The sequence below is a fragment of the Zalophus californianus genome, chromosome 5 (assembly GCF_009762305.2).
Source record: "Zalophus californianus isolate mZalCal1 chromosome 5, mZalCal1.pri.v2, whole genome shotgun sequence".
Classification (NCBI taxonomy): Eukaryota; Metazoa; Chordata; class Mammalia; order Carnivora; family Otariidae; genus Zalophus; species Zalophus californianus.
Window position 1 is genome coordinate 61,416,309 of NC_045599.1, and position 18,301 is coordinate 61,434,609.

General features: G+C 44.6%; 2 protein-coding genes across 2 annotated transcripts in view; both read left to right on the forward strand.

The window, feature by feature from the left end:
- RASGRF2 (Ras protein specific guanine nucleotide releasing factor 2) overlaps positions 1-13,336 on the forward strand; it is a 230,024-nt gene extending 216,688 nt beyond the window's left edge. The window contains 4 exon segments of the mRNA XM_027606459.2: positions 3,225-3,304; positions 4,250-4,367; positions 4,955-5,023; positions 8,856-13,336. Of these exon segments, the coding sequence (XP_027462260.2) occupies positions 3,225-3,304; positions 4,250-4,367; positions 4,955-5,023; positions 8,856-8,948 (360 nt within the window). The 3' untranslated portion in view covers positions 8,949-13,336.
- Positions 13,337-15,802: 2,466 nt separating this feature from the next.
- Positions 15,803-18,301, forward strand: part of CKMT2 (creatine kinase, mitochondrial 2) — a 31,130-nt gene continuing 28,631 nt past the window's right edge. The window contains exon 1 of the mRNA XM_027604901.2: positions 15,803-15,913. The gene's annotated coding sequence lies outside the window, so the exon portion shown is untranslated. The remainder of the gene's footprint in view (positions 15,914-18,301) is intronic.

Genomic DNA, 18,301 nt, shown 5'->3' on the forward strand with positions numbered 1-18,301 from the left:
TTTTTTTACCTTTGAGATCTGAGAGTTCTTTCTATATCCCTCCCTCCCACTTTATTGTAAAATTATTTTAGCTACTCTAGGTGCTGCGACTTTCCATATAAATTTTAGTAAAAAAATTATGTCTAAAAAAACTTTACTGACATTTTTATTGGAATTTCATTAAACCAGTCAATTTAAGGAGAACTGACATCTTTACTCTGTCGAGTCTTCCAGTCCACAAACACAGTCTGTCTCTCCATTTCTTTAGGCTTTCTTAAATCAGCATTTTGAAATTTTCAAAATATAAATCCTGTGTAAATTTTTTAGATTTATGCCCAAATATTTCATTTTCTTTGGACAAATTTTAAGTGTTACTGTGGTTTCGATTTTGGTTTCCACACATTCATTGTTAGTCTGTACAAATGTCATTGATTTTTATTGTGTTGGTCTTCTATCTGCAAACTTGCTGAACTCACTGATCAGTTCTAGGAGCTTTTTTTTTTTTGGTAGACTCCCTGGGGTTTCTACACAGACAATTGTCACTTATAAATAGGAACTATCTTAGTACTTTCTTTCTAATTCATACACCTTTTTTTAAAATATTTTATTTATTTATTTGACAGAGAGAGACACAGTGAGAGAGGGAACACAAGCAGGGGCAGTGGGAGAGGGAGAAGCAGGCTTCCCATCAAGCAGGGAGCCTGATGTGGGGCTCGATCCCAGGACCCTGGGATCATGACCCTGAGCCGAAGGCAGATGCCCAACGACTGAGCCACCCAGGTGCCCCATAATTCATACACCTTTTATTTCCTTTTCTTGCGTTTTTGCTCTAGCTAAATTTCCAATACTATGTTGAATAAAGGTGGTGAGAAAGGACATTCTTCCCTTGTTCTCAATCTTGTGGGGAAAGCACTCCGTCTTTTACCATTAAGGATAGTGCTAGCTACAGGTATTTTGCAGATGCTTTTATAAAATTGAGGAAACTACTCTCTTTTCCTAGTTTTTTGATAGCTTTGATGATGAATAGGTGTTAGAATACTGTTTTTAAAATGGGCTTCAAAGAGCTATATCAGAATCTAAAAACTGGACAGTGACGCCCTTGTTGTGGCTTGCTTTTGCCTCCTCCTAAGGCAATGGTAGCCTTAGCCACTGGACACTGGATACAAAGAGCATATTATCCTGCCACACACATTGTCACACTTCATCAAGGTCAGTAAGTCAGTCCTCTGCCTTCTCTTTCATTTTCCTTCCCCTATTTCCTTTTTCATCTGAGGTTGGTACCAAGGGATTCTTAAATCTTCTTTAAGAAAACACTAGGCCTATGATCCAGCAATTGCACTACTAGGTATTTACCCAAAGGATACAAAAATACCCATTCAGAGGGACACATGTACCCTGATGGTTACAGCAGCATTATCAACAATAGCCAAACTATGGAAAGAGCCCAATGTCCATTGACTGATGAATGGATAAAAGAAGATGCAGGATGTATACACACACACACACACACACACACGCACACACGGAATATTAGCCATAAAAAGAAAGAAATCTTGCCATTTGCAATGACGTGGATGGAGCTAGAGAATGTTATGCCAGCAAATAAGTCAGTCAGAGAAAGACAATACCATATGATTCCCTTTCACTTGTGGAATTTAAGAAACAAATAGATGAACATTGTGGGGGGGAAAAAAAAGAAGCAAACCAGGAAAACAGACTTGTTCTCTCTATAGAGAACAAACTGAGGGTTACTGGAGGGGAGGTGGGCTGGGGGTGGGGTGGCGGGGGAGGGGGGAGGAGATAGGTTAAATGGGTGATGGGCATTAAGGAGCTTACCCGGTGTGATGAGCAGCGGGTATTGTACATAAGTGATGAATCACTGAATTCTACACCTGAGCCTGATATTACATTGTATGTCAACTAACTGGAATTTAAATAAAAACTTGAGGAAAAAAAAGAAAAGAAAATCATTAGGCCTTCCCTGTAGTTGGCTTACGTGATACCCATGTCTTTTCAGGATGAGGCTTTAGGGGTAACTGACTATAGAATAGGGGTGATAAGACTGATATTAAAATGTTTTTTTCAAATTTGAATATACTACCTGTAGAGGCATTAAGTAGAATATACCATTTCAATCACATGTATGTGTCACTCAAAGTGGCTTTAGAATGGGTAATGGTCTATCGTCCCAGGCCCAGGACTTCGGTCTAGTCACAGTAGGTAGTGCCTGGTTACAGATATGCCCTGCTTCAGACTCTTTCATCACCCCATATGCTCTGTAGCTGTCTCTTCTTCAGGTCTGAGTCCAGGCTGGGAGACATCCAGAAGGCCTGGTAGAATGTACAGTTGGGAGCCCACCAAATTAGATCTGTGGCTATAGGATAGACTACAGTTTGTGCAACTTCTTTCAGCCCAAGGCCAGCTCTGGGCCAGGCAGGGGGCCCACCCGGCCCCATCCCATCCCCCGACCCCACTGCCCCTGCCCAGGCCTTGCTGGCTATCTTCTTTCAGAGTCCTCAGGAACCAGGATGGGGAAGGCAGCCCTTTGAGTCATTCTGAAAGCTCTCATGAAGCATGCAGCTCCTTTCCAGACTGAGACAGAGTAGTCTGAGGAGTCGCAACCTGGGCATTCTAAGTGCTTTTCCCTGCCATTCTGCCCGGGCATGGGTATTACTAGGAGTGGGTCATCATCCCCAAGGGCTGCCCTACCATTGTCCCATGTCCATGTGAGAAACTCCAGATCAATGTCAACAACAGTTTTATCTCTTGGTAAATGTCAGTTATACTTTTCTAACAAGTTGAGGAAGTTGGTCACAAAACAAAGGCTTTGTAGCAGAAGACAGCCAAGCAACCAAATCTGTGTCTTGATGATTTGGAAATTAACACCCAAAAAGATTCACCGTGAAAACCACCTGACATGAGACCTCTCATTTAAGATTCCCTAAGTCAACATGTGCTTTTTCAATTCTTTAAGTCCCTAATTTCTCGTGCATTGCACTTTTTCTTTTCTACACATTTTCCTCTTTTTGGCTAAATGAACAGTATAGTCACTCTTCTCCACATGTTTTTGATTTTTTTTTAACATCAAATTCGGTCTGTACTTTGAAAATCATATCACAACAGTCTGACAAAGGTATCAGCACCTGCCACTATGGAAGGGAAGTGAGGATCTCTTGGTAACTCACCCATCTTGTCAAACCATAGGAGTATTTTCATGACAGGCTAAGTTGTTTGTTTCTTTCCAGACGAAAGCTCTCATGGACAAGCTTCAGAAGACTGTTTCATCTGAAGGAAGATTTAAAAATCTCAGAGAAACCCTTAAAAAGTATGTTTATCTTAATCATTAAGTTATTCATAATTCAGAAACGTATTTTTAAAATATATACAGTATACAAATAGTGGCCTACCTCCTACTTTGCTTTGAAAAGAAAAACAAATGGGGAAGAACTTCCACATCTAGGTATTTTCCTGATTTTTCTTTACATTTGAAAGACTGTGCGTATACAGTTAAGTGTCTTGTGGACATACCGGTGGCATGCAGACTATCCCAAATAAGAAGAAAATATCAGCATCTTTTACTCTAAAATCAAACCATCTTCTAATATAAAAAGTTTCTTGATTTGGTATTTATTAATCTAAGCACAACGAGGAGACTGTGGTTCGCAGAATTTGCCCAGCATCCCTTAGCAAGTGGTCATCCTAGGACTCAGACCCAGTTAATTCTCTCTGGCTCAAAAGCCCATGTCCTCCTCACTCTTGACTGAGAAGACCAAGGTATGCCCCTCACAAAACAAAAACAAAGAAACCATCACTTTAGAATGCAGAGGTGATATTCATTAGGTCTGTACCTTCTAAAACATTGAAATCCTAACGAAAGCAGAATACAAGCTTTACGGGCTCTAATCACCTTGACTTTTCCCCCCAGTTCTTGGAGGTTCCTCCATGCTCTTACTCCCGGGAAAGTGCGGCCGGTTTACAAGTACTGCGGACGAGTGCTGCTGGCACAGACTCTGTCTTCGTCTGTAAGGCAGCCTGTTGCTCGAACATGCCGTCGTCCCAAGCACATGTAAAACATAAGGCTGTGATTTGCTCTTCTAATCTGTTATGAGATGTATTGAAAACTCTTAATATCATGAGTGTGCTTGTGCAGACGGAATTAAAAGGCTTTATTCTTCAGGATTGAAGCCACACGGTTGCTTCCCGTGAAAGACGGGAAGGGAGTCTCTATTTGCATGAGTGCGCTTGAGAACAGTGTCTCTTGGTTTTGCAGCTGTAACCCCCCAGCTGTTCCTTATCTGGGGATGTACCTGACGGACCTGGCGTTTATTGAAGAGGGAACACCAAACTTTACCGAGGAAGGCCTTGTTAATTTCTCCAAGATGAGAATGGTAGGTGGTCCTTTCATCATCAGCCTGTTTCAGTGACTGCAGTGGTTTAAAGAGAAGGGCTAAGTCACGGAGCTCACTGTTTGCTTTTTCATTTTGAGATGGAAGAGATGGGGGACACTGGGTTTCATATCTGCTGTGGCTGATTGAAGCGATTTTCAACAGGGGTATTGCAGCTTGCGTGCGGTCTGGGCAAAGGGGTGGGGAATGAAGCTCCAGGGATGACTTTCTGAGATGGAACAGTGACGGACAGATGCTGAAGGCTTCTTGCTGGACAACGGGGTTCAGAGCACCAAGTTAGAACGGGGAGCCCAAGGACAGTAACACCCAGAGCTTGCCTTTGCTGGACCCGAGGTCACCTAGGCCAACTGTTCCCCTGATTGTGAAGTCAGTATCTCCTTGCCCTTTGCATTTCATGTGGCTCATTGAAGGGCAAGAAAGCCCTGGCTGGGCATAGAAAATGATAGGGCTGGGCTCTGGCACTTTGCTGGAGAAAGTGCCTGACAACTTGTGCACAGGGCCTGGAAGAATGTGTTGCAATACAAGGAAATACTTTTGCTTTGCTTTTGTTGTTATTGTTTCTCTCCTAGATATCACACATCATCAGAGAGATACGCCAATTCCAGCAGACTTGCTATCGAATAGACCATCAGCCAAAGGTAATATTGTGTGGCGGTTAAGGGAATTAATAAAGAAAAAAGTGGAAATTAATGAGTTAGAAACAGTGGTAAAGTTGATCGATAATATCAAAAGCTGACTCACAGAAAAAACCAATAAAATAAAAAGACAAGTCTTTGGCAACTCTGATTAAGAAAGAAAGAAAGAAGGCAAAAGGAACACCAATTTATCAAGTTCTATTGATTATATATTCTCTATTTCTCATAAATCTGTCTACACCATTACCATCCTGGCCCAAGCTACCAATATCTATTACCTGGCCTACTTGCATTCACTCTAGAATGCAAAATCCTTTCTACAAATTGCAGCCAAATAGAACTCTCTGAAACACAAAGCAAGATATGTTTGTCCCTTGTGTAAAATACTTTATAGGTCTTTCATTGCTCTTCAGATAAAGAAAGAAAAAGTCTTGATGTGTCCAATAAGTCCTACATTACAAGGCCCCTACTCATCTCTCAAAATTCATCTCACATCATATATCCCCTTTCTTCCTCCGTCCCAGCCACAACTGGTCTTTCTTTTCTTTTCTTTTCTTTTCTTTTCTTTTCTTTTCTTTTCTTTTCTTTTCTTTCTTTCTTTCTTTCTTTCTTTTTTCTTTCTTTCTTTCTTTCTTTCTTTTTTTCCTTTCTTTCTTTCTTTCTTTCTTTCTTTCTTTCTTTCTTTCTTTCTTTCTTTCTTTCTTCTTTCTTTCCTCTTCCTTCCTTCCTTTCCTTCGTTTTTAAATAGATATTTTTTAGAATCATTTTAACTTTACAGAAAAATTAGGAAGGTAGTACAGAAGATTCCCATAAAACTCACAGCCAGTTTTTCCTTATTATTTCATGGAACTTGACAAACTTGTCATGAAACTCATGAGGAAGCTGAGATGGGCAAAAACAAAACAGAACAACAAGAACAAAAAACAAAAAACCAGATGGATTTTTTGAAAAATAAAAAGAGTGAGAAAGAGCTTTCCCTACCAGATACAGACACATATCCTAAAACTATAATCAATAAAGCAGGACTACATTGGCATAGGAATACAAATTCAGTGGAGTGCGATACAGTCCTGATGCAGATTTTGTCTATAGGAAAATCTAATATGGAATAGAGGAGGCATTTAAAGAAAGTGCCAGAAAGAAATTGACCAATCAAGTAAGGGAATAGGAATTTTGGCTCTCCATCTGATACCATTCACAAAAAAAATCCAGATGAGTTCATTACCTAAATGTAAAAATAAATATTCAATTATTTGAATAAAATATAGTACAAAATATCCACAACCTTTAGATTCGAAAGAACTTCTACAGAACGTATGAGCTGTAAAAGATAAGCTTGATTGGGCACCTGGGTGGCTCAGTTGCTTAAGCGACTGCCTTTGGCTCAGGTCATGATCCTGGAGTCCCGGGATTGAGTCCCACATCGGGCTCCCTGCTCAGCAGGGAGTCTGCTTCTCCCTCTGACCCTCTTCCCTCTCGTGCTCTCTATCTCTCTCATTCTCTCTCTCTCAAATAAATAAATAAAATCTTTAAAAAAAGATAAGCTTGATTAAGTTTGCTGCATCAAAATTAAAACTTCTGTATGACAAAATGCAATTATTTAAAAAGCAAAAATGAAACCAGTAGGCTAGGAGGTGATTTTTTTTTTAATTTTTTCTTTTGAGAGAGAGAGACTACGTGTGACAACAAGTGGGGGAGTGGCAGAAGGAGAGGGAGAGAGAGAGAATCTTAAGCAGGCTCTGTGCTCAGCACGGAGCCCGACAAGGGGCTCGATCTCGCGTCCCAGAGACCATGACCTAAGCCGTAATCAAGAGTCAGACACTTAATTGACTGAGCCACCCAGGCGCCCCAGGAGATGATATTTGTAACATGCAGAACAAAGGGACAGAATGACAGTATTCCTATAAGTCGGTAAGAAAAGTATAAACAACTCAGTAGAAAAATCGGCAAAGCTTGGAACAGGTGAGGTAGCTCACAGAATAAGAAACAAAACTGGCCAGTAAATATTTTTTAAATGTTTGACTTCACTAGTGAGAAGGAAAACAAAATGCAAATTATAATGAGACGTCATTTTCACCTTACAGATAAACAAAATTTTATTTATTTATTTATTTTTAAAGATTTTATTTATTTATTTGACAGAGAGAGACACAGCGAGAGAGGGAACACAAGCAGGGGGAGTGGGAGAGGGAGAAGGAGGCTTCCCGCGGAGCAGGGAGCCCGACGCGGGGCTCGATCCCAGGACCCTGGGATCATGACCTGAGCCGAAGGCAGACGCTCAACGAGTGAGCCACCCAGGCGCCACCAGATAAACAAAATTTTAAAATCCTGGTAACATCAGACCTCAGAATGTTGGATACCAGGTGCTCTTATAAACTGTAGGTTACAGCAGTTTGGGAGGTTATATCTGCATCATCTGTTAAAATTAAAAATTGATGAACTGAGCAACCACAAGTCTTCTGCTTTGCTGGTGAGAATAACATGGTTCATCCTCTTTAGAAAACTGTGTGGTGTGGATATTTCTTCAAACATTAAATATGCATCTACCTTATGACCCAGGAATTTCTCTCCTAGGCATTTACCCAGGGGCGAATGAAAACATGCCCACTGAAAATCTTGTATAAAATGTTCATAGCATTTCTTAATAATAGCCCCAAACTGGAAACAGCCCAGGTGTCCATAAATAGATGAAGGGATCAACAAATGTGGTGTATCTATATGACGCAGCACCACTCAGCAATGACAGGGCAGGCTAGTGATATACGCCACAATATGGAAGGACTTCAAAACATTATGCTGAGCGAAAGAAGCTAGACACACAAGTACGTGCTGTATGCTTCAACTTCCATCAAATTCTCGAGTAGACAAAATGAATGCCTGGTACTAGAAACCATAGCAGTGGCTGCTCCGGGGAGCAGACTGACGGGGAAGCTGAATGAGGGAACTTCCTGGGGTAGGGAAACGGTCCTGAAGCTGTGATATATATGCTACAACTAATCCAACTCTTAATTTTTCTTATATAAGTTATATCTCAATAAAATTAAAGCAATATTTCCACAGAAATACTCCAGGCCCCAACATGTTTATTTTAGTGTCATTTCCTTTCATTTCACTTCTAGGGTCCACCCCAAAGGAAGGAACGAATATTCCCATGTGAGCACTAAGCAAACATGCTAATAAGGATTTCGCTGTCACTTTGTGTAATAGTGAAATATTGACAGCAACTAAGCACCCATCAATAAGAGATTGTTAAATAAACTCTGAAAGATCGCGTGTTAATGCTGTACAGCAGTTCACATTCTGTGTACTGACATGGGGAGCTCTCACTGACTTACACTGAAGAGATGAAAGCAGAATAAGGTACATCTGAGGATTATAAGGGAAGAAAAGATTTCTATAAGAACATGTAATATCTAGAAAGACAACACTCTGGAGAGTACAAACCAGATGACAACAGTGGTGTCTCTTCAGGGAAGTGCCTGGGGTGAGGAGCTGGGAGAGGAATGGAAATGTGTGATTTTCTTTCTTTCTTTCTTTCCTTCTTCCTTCCCTCCCTCCCTCCCTCCCTCCCTCCCTCCCTTCCTTCCTTCCTTTCTTTCTCTCTTTCTTTCTTTCTTTTCCTTCCTTCCTCCCTCCTTCCCTCCCTCCCTCCCTCTCTGTCTCTCTTTCTTTCTTCCTTTTTTTTACAGTAAGAATATATTAATGATTTTTAAACCATGAGATAACATTTTCAAATGTTCAAGAGAAAATGTTGAATTGTGTCCGATTCTGTTCAGAAAGTGTGCATAGTCGTGTTCTGCAAGAACCAAAAGCTAGGATTTCCCTGTTCCTCCAGGTCACTCAGTACCTGCTTGACAAAGCCCTCATCATAGATGAAGATACGCTGTATGAACTGTCACTAAAAATTGAACCTCGGCTCCCTGCTTGAAGGTCCGGCTTTGCCCCTGAGTCTGTAGGATTCTCATGGAAAGCGGGACGGACAGAACTGTGCATGCCATGCTTCCCACAGTGCCGAGAGGATGGGGGACGGAGCCAAAGCCAGTCTCCTCCGTGCACCAAAGAAGATGGAACGGACCTGGAATTCTGTCTCCAGCCAGGGAAGCCCAGCTGTTTGGGGTCAAAGACAGATGCTTTCAGACTTGGGGTGGGAAGGCGAAAACATTGATACTTGGTAGAGCTGATGGTGTGTTTTTCATAAGGGAAGGTCATAGATGAGGTGCAGGTAGCCATTTTAAGGAAGCAGGTAAGAAGGTCGATTTCAAAGTCTGCCCGTGCTCTGTTAGAACTCGTGGACGAGGAGAGTGGAAAAGGCCTGAGCTGTTTGTCTGGCACCGCACTGGCCTGGGTACACCAACCAGTCTTCTCTTAGGGTTTATAACTGCCTCTGTCATATTTTCTGTATTACAAGCTTCCAGAAAAGCTGAGGCTTCCTCTGTAGGGATGGGCCACCACATGAGCAATTTCAGTCTACAGCATGTGCATGGTTTTTAGTGCATTCTAACTATTTACGCTGGAGGAATGGCATGTTCTGAAACTGCTTTTTTGGTCTTTGGGCAACAGGGCAAGAAAGACATGATGACACCCATGTGAACGTAACTTTTTTAAAAGTGAACACTCAGTAGGCTTTGCCCCAGGGGATTCCAGCCAGGGGCTGTCTTCAGGTGAGGTAGGGGCTTCTCCCTGAGGCTGTGGGGCCTGAGAAGCCAGTGCCCTCAAAGAGGCAGGTGCAGAGTTTGTGGAGAGGTGCCTGCACACCTCACCCACAGAACTGTGGAATGGGACGGAAGGCCACAAAAGGCCACGGGCTTTTAGGCTGAGTGACCAGACATACTTAAAAGTCATCTCTGCACCTTGCTGGGCTCCTTCCCCTCCATTCTCCCCACAGGAGTGTGGGATTTTTTTTTTCTGATTTACACAAACCATTTTTACGCTCACTATGAATACTGGTTGTATTTTTTAAAACGTTGTTTAATGGGATTTTCTTTTTAAAACCCACACGTCTGTGTGCTGTTGGTAGACAGTTCTTCCCCGGTCATCTTTGTTTTTAAATATTGGGATATTTATGAGTGCAAATATTCTACATGTATGGGAGATGGGACCAACCACTCAACAGCTCCTCTCTCCGAAGACTAAATGCAGGGTTAGGCCTGCTACCCTGTGCTGGGGAAGTGACCTTATTTTTCCCAGGATCGATGGTTGTTGAAGAAATAGGGCTAACTCACGTTTACCTCCCTCTTCTCTTCTCAGGGAGAGCTCTGTTTTAAAAGAAGAAAGAGGAAAAATACAGAATTATTGTTACCTGAGCCTATTGCGCCTGATGATTTCTCCTAGAGGCATGAAGTATATTGATGCTGACATTGAAAAAATTGATCTGTCTAGCTGTTTTCCCTCCTTCTTTGCACTTTAATTATCTTGTTAGAACTAACGGCTGACTAATAAATTCAGCTTGCTGGCTCATAAGGCCCAGTGGAAGCACTTGCGTTGATAATATACCATAGAGGTGGAGAATGTACATTTTTCCTGCATGGTAAGGGCCATCTCTGTACATAACTATATAGTGAAATACCAAGTAAGTAAAAGAAAATATTTATAATATTTGAAGACCATTCCAAAACTATTTTCAATAGGTCATATTAGCCAACAGTGTAGCACTAAACCCAAGGAGGGTTACTTATGAATGCTTTCTTTTTCTTTTTTTAAGAAGTTGCTTGTTTGTTCTCTTTAGTTTCAAGTAAGAGGTTGATGCATTTTAATGCATGATAAGAAGCATGGGTTGTTTGGATCCTAACGATGCATAACTCACAATTTATTTCTCAGTGTTCACATACTGAGGGTTTGAACTAATATATGTCAACTTCACCAAGCACCTCAAGGTACTGCCGAAGAAAAGGAAAATAAAGCTTAACTTTCTTGGCTCAAAAACATAGTCTTGGAAGGTGGACTAAAACCAGGAAAAATCAGTGACAGGACCACACACATAGTAGTTTCAGGCAAAACAACATGTGGACAGGTCCATGCGCTCTGCTTTGAAGTCTGCAAAGTCTTCCAGAGGGGAAGAGGTCATTCGGTGTGTGGACCCTTATTTCTCTAACCCAAATATTCCCAGAGGCACTGCAGCCCTTCTTACTAAAGAAAAATGAGAGAGAGAGGAATTTCCAAATGCTCCTCCCCTTCTGGAGAGCCAGGGTTTCCTCAACTAGTGACAAAGCTGTGTCGCCTATTTCCTGCAGAATGTTGGAAGCGCCCCCGCAGTGGTCGGCTACGGCACCGTTAGTTGCTATGGTGACCCTTAGCGTTTTCTTGAGTTACATGCCCCTCCTGCTACTAGAGTCTGAAACCTTGCTTTAACTGCAAAAAGAGAGAACTCGACCTCCAAGGGAGCTCCTTTTGATTTGCACCACTTCTGGACCGTCTGGGATAACAATGTGCATTTTTAAAAAGCTCAATTTAGTCACATTTAAAAAATTGCCAAGAGCAATTTGTAGTGCTTCTGATTGTTAAAGCACCCATCCTCTTCTGCCTTTCAAGTTTGTATTTATTGTTGGGGTGTGCACTCCCAGCTGTGTCTGCCCTTATTCCATTATATGAGACCCACTTCTAAGAGCAGAAGGCAGGCCAGCGCCTAACAACCAAATAGCAAACACTTGTTATTATTGCAAAATTAACCTAGAAAATCAGAAGTAAAAGCCAATTTCATGCTTTCAGATGAATGCCCATATTATGTACTGTCCATGAAATTATCTTGGGACTTTTAGGGGATGCCTTTGGTTATTAACATCCAGTTTTGCTGCAGGGACAAATCTCTTACTTAAGCCAACATATTATGTGACAGGTTTAGGCATGAAGTGGAGTGTTGTCACTTTTCCTTAGTGTTTCTCTGAAGGAATTTAAAGAGAGAATTTTAAACTACGGTTGCAATATTTCAAGTGGCTCTCCCACAAAGCCCCCATTAATGTTTGTTAGATTTCATACATCTTAAAGTACTGCTTAAAAACAAATGAAACTCATAGATACTGAATAACTTAGAAGAGAAAAAACTGTTACATTCCCATTTGGAGTATATGATGATGGGTTAGCACCTCTTCTCTCACTATACAAGACAAAACCTTGGGTCAACAATGACTGGGCCACTTTTTAAATTCTTAACTAAAAAAGTAATGCAATAGAGGGGTTATTCCCCCCTCCAGAATAACTTTTATTTTAAAATAAAGGATTTTATTTAGCTTTTCTTTGCAAAGTTTGATTTTATTGCCCCTGAAAAAATAATCTTTCTCTTTGCTTTAAAGATTTTTTTTTAATCCAACCTGTGAAATTTATCATTTTTACTGCTATTGAAATAGGATATACTATATATGGGATATATATTACATGGTAGAATAAATTATATATTATTTATGGCTAAAGAATAGAGCCAGGCTAATGTCCACAGCCAGAAATAATACATGAACGTGGTTCTTCTTCATTTCAGTAAGACAGCCGATTGTAAATGTAGATAATGACTTGATTACAGATGCCACTATGTGAATCCTGATACTGACTTGAGTCAATGAAATCTAATCACAGCATCATTTTTTTTTCCATGGCTGTGAGTGACTTAAAATCAAGACAGGGCAGAGCTGGAGTAGAAAACAACCATTTGGTTGTAGGTATAAACACAGGGATGACTGAGAAAATTATTCATCTTGGCCACCACACAGCCTGACATTAACGTTAGGGTTGATTGTACTTGATCTCATCTGCCCAAGAAAGAGAAGAGTTCTCCTGGATGTTGAACCACTGTCTTTTGCACAGCCCATTTCGTTTTTTCCCTAGAAAGGTGGTTGTGGAAGAGCCGGCCGAGGTGCCCTGGCCCTGAGCCCAAGGCCCGATTGTCCATCTGCGAGCTGGGAAACCTGAGGCCAGTGCTAAAGCCTCCTTGAGCCGGTTCTCTCATCTGCAAAATGGAACTAATCTTGATTCCTGTGCTGCCTACCTCACAGGGCTGTCTTCAGGACAAAATGGGTTAGGTTGTAAACTGTAAAGTGCTGTCCCAATGTGAGGTAGCGTGATTACCATCCTAATCTCTCTTTGGCAGAGAATTATTTAAATGTATTTCTTTGTTGTGTGTGTGTGTGTGTGTGTGTGTGTGTGTGTGTGTGTGTGTGTGTGTGGGACAGACCTGTGTGTTACTTTGAGAAGTATAATGTTTGTGTCCAGTAACTTTGCAAATCTGACATTTGTGACTCTGACAGAGGGGTGGGTTTGTGCCATGGCCTAACACTTGCCAGGTGGGGTGTGGTTTATACCCATATGCAAATTAAATTTTGCCTTTCTTGGTTCTCGAAAATCTCATTAGTCTCTTCATTGATTCTTTTTGCATTTTTCTACCTCGTCGTCTTTGTAACAATGGGCTTCCTCAGATATTCATTTTACTTCTAAAGTTCAGGAGAAAATAAAGTTTGGAGGAAGCCTATGTTGCAGGCACTAAAATGTCAGAGAATTCGGGGGAACCTCAGAAAAAATATCAAGGGCCATCAAGCCCCACTGTCTTTCCAGTGCTTGAATCTTTCCTGTGACATCCCCAGCCCACATCTGACCACCTCTGAACACCCCCAGGCACACAGAACTCATTACTGCCCAAACAGCTCCGTTCATCTAATGGTAACTCAACACTTATGACGAGGCTGAGTGCATAGGGGACCTGGCCAGGCCATCACTCCGACCTCGGATGGGCTACTGAGCCGTCTGAGGCCAAGTCCTCACCTATGAAATAAGACGCGAATCTGTCCTTAGAATTACTGCAATGGCTACGTGGAATAATGTATATAAAAATACTCTAACTTTAGTCAAGTAGATGAGGTCATGCTAACATTCCGAGCTGAAGAGAGCATGATGCAGCTGTTGCACCCAAGTGAGAACTGAGGGAAGGAAGAATTTGGGTGTCTCCCTTTTCCTTGGCTTCCCTTTCCAATTCTGAAATGAGCAGTGAGGCTGGTGGGGATTCAGGAACCCAGGTTCTTCTCATTTAATGAGTTGGCCACCCCACACAGCATTGCCCTTGCCTGCCACCACATCCAGACTCCAGCTGGACTCAGGAGTGGAAAAGAGAGTAAGGCCAGGACAGATTTCCTCTAAAGCAAGTGATAGGGCAGTTGCACGCTTCACTTCTGTTCCTGTCTGTGTGGCAAGAGCGAGCCATGTGGCCACACTGGCTACTAGGTGTGGAGAGAGCCCCCGTACTGCCATTCTTTAAACTCTACCTCTCCATGCTCGTCAACGCGTCATCATTTTCTGGGTCTGGGATCTGGGTTCCTTCAGGGTCACTAGATTTATTTCAGCTGGTGTCTGAAATGACTGGGAAGAGTGTGCCCATAAAAGAGCTATTTTGGAGGAAATAAGCCTAAACTACCCCTACCCCCTCACTCCTAACCCCAACCCGCAGAGCCCAGCCTACTGAGAAGCTCGTCACCCCAGAGACCTCCAGCTTCCTGCCCGTTCTGCTGGAGGAGGCCCCCAGGGGCTGGAGAGACCGTGGTCCATTTTGATAGAACGTGCAAACTGGGAACTCTCTCTAGAAGATCATGCAGTTTGGTTGGTCTCAATCTGCAAATGTTTTAATGAAATAACAGAAGAGCCTAGAAAATATCTGAATATATCATATGTAGAAAGGGTAAGTATGGTTTTGTAAAAATTTCGATTCAGTGTAAGCTAGGTCAAAATGATAGCATATATATTAACTGAGGTATGACCATTACAAAGTAAGGCAGTTGCATCCTGTGTGCATGGCTTGAGGCATTTTCACACATGCATGCCCCCAGACAATCACCCCCAAATCAGGAAACTTCCCAGACCCCAGAAGGTCCCCTCATGCACTCTCCCAGTCAGTGACCCCATGCAAAGGTAACATTTATTTTTGCTTTGGGTCATAATTAAAAGTAGGAACTCTGAAAGAGAACCACTCTAGGTGGGAGGTTATTTCTGGGCTCTACCCCCTGCTCCGGGTTGGACCCTGAGAGAAAAAGGGAAAGGAACCTGGCCATAGAGGCTGGGTACGTGACCGTCACCAGAGACCCAGGCAGCTCCCTCTGAAATGTCAGGGCTGCAGCCCAAGTCCTCGTGGGTCACTGCTATTTACAGCCAACCTTTCTGGTTTGGGGCGCATGTCCCAAGCAGGGCTATTTTTAAGCAGGGATGTGGCCTGCAGGGCCTTCTGGGCGATACATTAAACTGGTGCGGATTGAAAGGGAAATTGTCTAGCAGTCTACTTCAGAGGGCTTGATCTAAAAGAGAAACGTGATTGTCGTTGTCCCTGAACCCGGGCCCCAGACAGCAAGTTGGAAGGACCTCTTCTGGCCCCTGGCTCAGAGCCTGGTTAGCGGCTGGCGCGGGGGAGCTTTACCCATCTTCTACCTCGCAGCCCTCGCCTGGGGGCTGCGGAGGGGGTCGTTCTCCAGAGCCAGCCGCCTGCCCCCGCCCCTCTCGCGGGCTGGGGCCGCTGAGGGAACGTGGGAACCAATCCCCTAACAGGTGCGGCAGCCCCCCTGCCGGCGCTTCCACCCCGAAGTCGAAGTCGGGCTGTGCGGGGCTGGGCGGTCCGTCAGCTAGGCTGCGGGTCCGAACCTGGCAGAGCCGTGGGAGCGGCGGCCTCCAGGACAGGACATGGGGGAGGGCAACGTTTGGGGGAAAAGGCAGGTGCTGGAGAGCCCAGGCCCCAGCGGGAGAGTGCGAAACCCGCCTTCAAGGGCAGAGCGCTGGGAGCCCGCGCGCCCTGACGTCCGACGGGAGAGTCGGGATTGGCCGAGATGGGCCCCGGCCCCGCCCAGCCCCGAGGCTTTTCAAGGCCGAGGCCCGCGCAGGCCGTTTACACTTCTCAGCTGTTGCGGGCTGCGGGACTTGGGAGACTCCGGCTCCAAGGTCAGTGAGCCCATGAAACCCGACTTTCTTCCTGCAAAGCGGGGGCGCTGCTAGAGCCAGTGTGAGGGGTCTTGTGAGCAGTGGGCCAGGGCTGCGGGCCGGGACCTCTAGTGCCGCGGTGACAGTTCTCACGGGCACTGCTCGCGGGCGAGGGATTCGTGGCGACTCCCTGAAGAAGCCGTCGGAGTGTGGGCCTTGCTGCCCGCCCCGCTCTTCCCGGCACACAGGCGCCGGCGACCATTTCCTGCGACAGCTCTGCGGTGAGGCGCGGCCCTCCGCACCTTGCTTGTCCGCTTGTTTCTGACGGCGCCTTAGGAATTTTTCTTGATGGAAAATCTAAATGTCTGCGTTTGGGGCCTTAACCCTCAACTAATCCATTCGTTTCTGGGAATGATTTTTGATTTTCAACCCCAGCAGCATCAAAAACAGGTGCAAAGAAGTGACTCGGGATAAATAAGTGGGAAAATGAACCTTTTGAGGCCCTCCGAAGGAGCTAATTACTAATTAACCCAACAGCTGGACCCAATCAATTTAAATTGGCTAATACTATTGCTAGAGAGTCATTTTTGAAATCCTTAATCCATTAATAATGAGCCAGGTAACTGTTTTGCCCCCATCGGCGGTAAAAATGCCGCACAGTTGGCCTAAACGTGCTTCGTCTCTGGCAAACTGTTTCTTGTTTGCTTGTTCGCTGGGTTCACTCACGGGGCTTAACGGTCAACCCTGGCTTTGGCCCTTGAGTGGATGACATCTCTGGCTTCCCGTGCGCTGGTGGGTGTGGAGAGTGGCCACCAGAACAAGCCACCCTCGCTTGGCTGTCGTCAGTGCTGCCCTTTAGACCCTCCCTCCGCGCTGCCCTGGCTTTGGCAGTTCGTGCCCTTGTGACAAGGTAATGCTCGGTCAGCTGCTGTGCTGTTTCCAGAAGTGCCACTTCTCTTCCGTTTTGGAACTCGTGTCCTTGGTCGGCTAACTCCGCTCGAGGAGAAGAACACAACCGCCACCAGAACTTGGCAAGGGGGCTTCCTGACTGAGCAGGCTCTCAGAGGATATTTGGGTGTTATTAGCTGTGCCGGGTGCTCCACGTCCACCTCTGCACTTAGAGGTGCTTTCCCCCCACACCCAGCCTTTAGAGTTAACCCTTCTGTGGGCTAAGACTCCGTTTCAGCAAAGGGCAGGACGGCCACCTGCCTCCACGGACTCTGCCAGATCATGATGAAATCCTATCCTTAGAGAACGGGCCAGAGGCCAGGTCAGTTTTCCTAAAGGGGTGACTGAGAAAGGTCCAGAAAGTCATGGGGTGGGAGGTGGGATGAGGAATGCGGAGTCCTGGGTATTCAGAGGCAGGAGGAGGATTGGTTCTGAGACAGACTTTGCCCCTGGCTTAGAGGCCCCGGGTCTCCATCCCCGCCGGAGCCTAGAGGAGCCATTTGTCATCTTTGTGCCAGCTGGGAGTTCCTGCCCCACTGAGCCAGGAATCCTGCAGGGAGCCAGTCCTGAAGGTGACTGTTGGAGGTCACACCCACCCTTGCCTTGAAGCCACACACAATCCTTTCCTTGGGCAGCAAAGAAGGCACCCACTCCTTTACAGCATTTCACAGGACTAGATGGTTCCTAACTCACTCTTTTCTTGAAAACAGTTTACCTGTGAGAGATGAGTCTGGTAATGGTCATATGTGTACATTAACAGGAGCCCTAGGAGAGGCCTCTGGTTTACAGGGAAGGACTATAAATATCTCCTGCTTATGACTTTCTACTTGCTGAACAGAGCAGAGGTGACGAGCGGTGCCCACGGGTGACCGTGTATCTGGTGGCGGTGAAGTAACTTGAACCCTTTGCTCTCTGGGAGAACTGGGAGGGGACGGACATTTTCTGTTGGCCTAGTAGACCGGCATCACGGGAATTTGTTCAGAGTGTTCTTTGGAGCTGGCCCAACCCTAAGGATGTCCTCTGTTTTGGGGTGACTTTCTGGAAGGAAACTGACACGTGGTCCTCTTGCCCTCCACTGCCCTCCAGCCCCGAGGAGGTCAAACACGTGGACACCAGGTACAGCTGGATCAGAAATAACTCTTGAGTCAGCAGAAAGGCACCTGTGGCGTCTTTATCCAGGATATGCAGGAAGACCAGGAATGTCCAAATTGAGGCAGTGACAGAACCTAAGGCCTCCACATTCCAGGATGTGACAGAACCTGACAGAACTCTTAGACCAGGGGAGCCTGGGTGGCTCAGTCGGTTGAGCGACTGCCTTCGGCTCAGGTCATGATCCTGGAGTCCCGGGATCGAGTCCCTCATCGGGGACTCGGCGGAGGAGTCTCCTTCTCCCTCTGACCCTCCCCCCTCTCATGCTCTCTCTCTCTCATTCTCTCTCTCAAATAAATAAATAAATAAAAT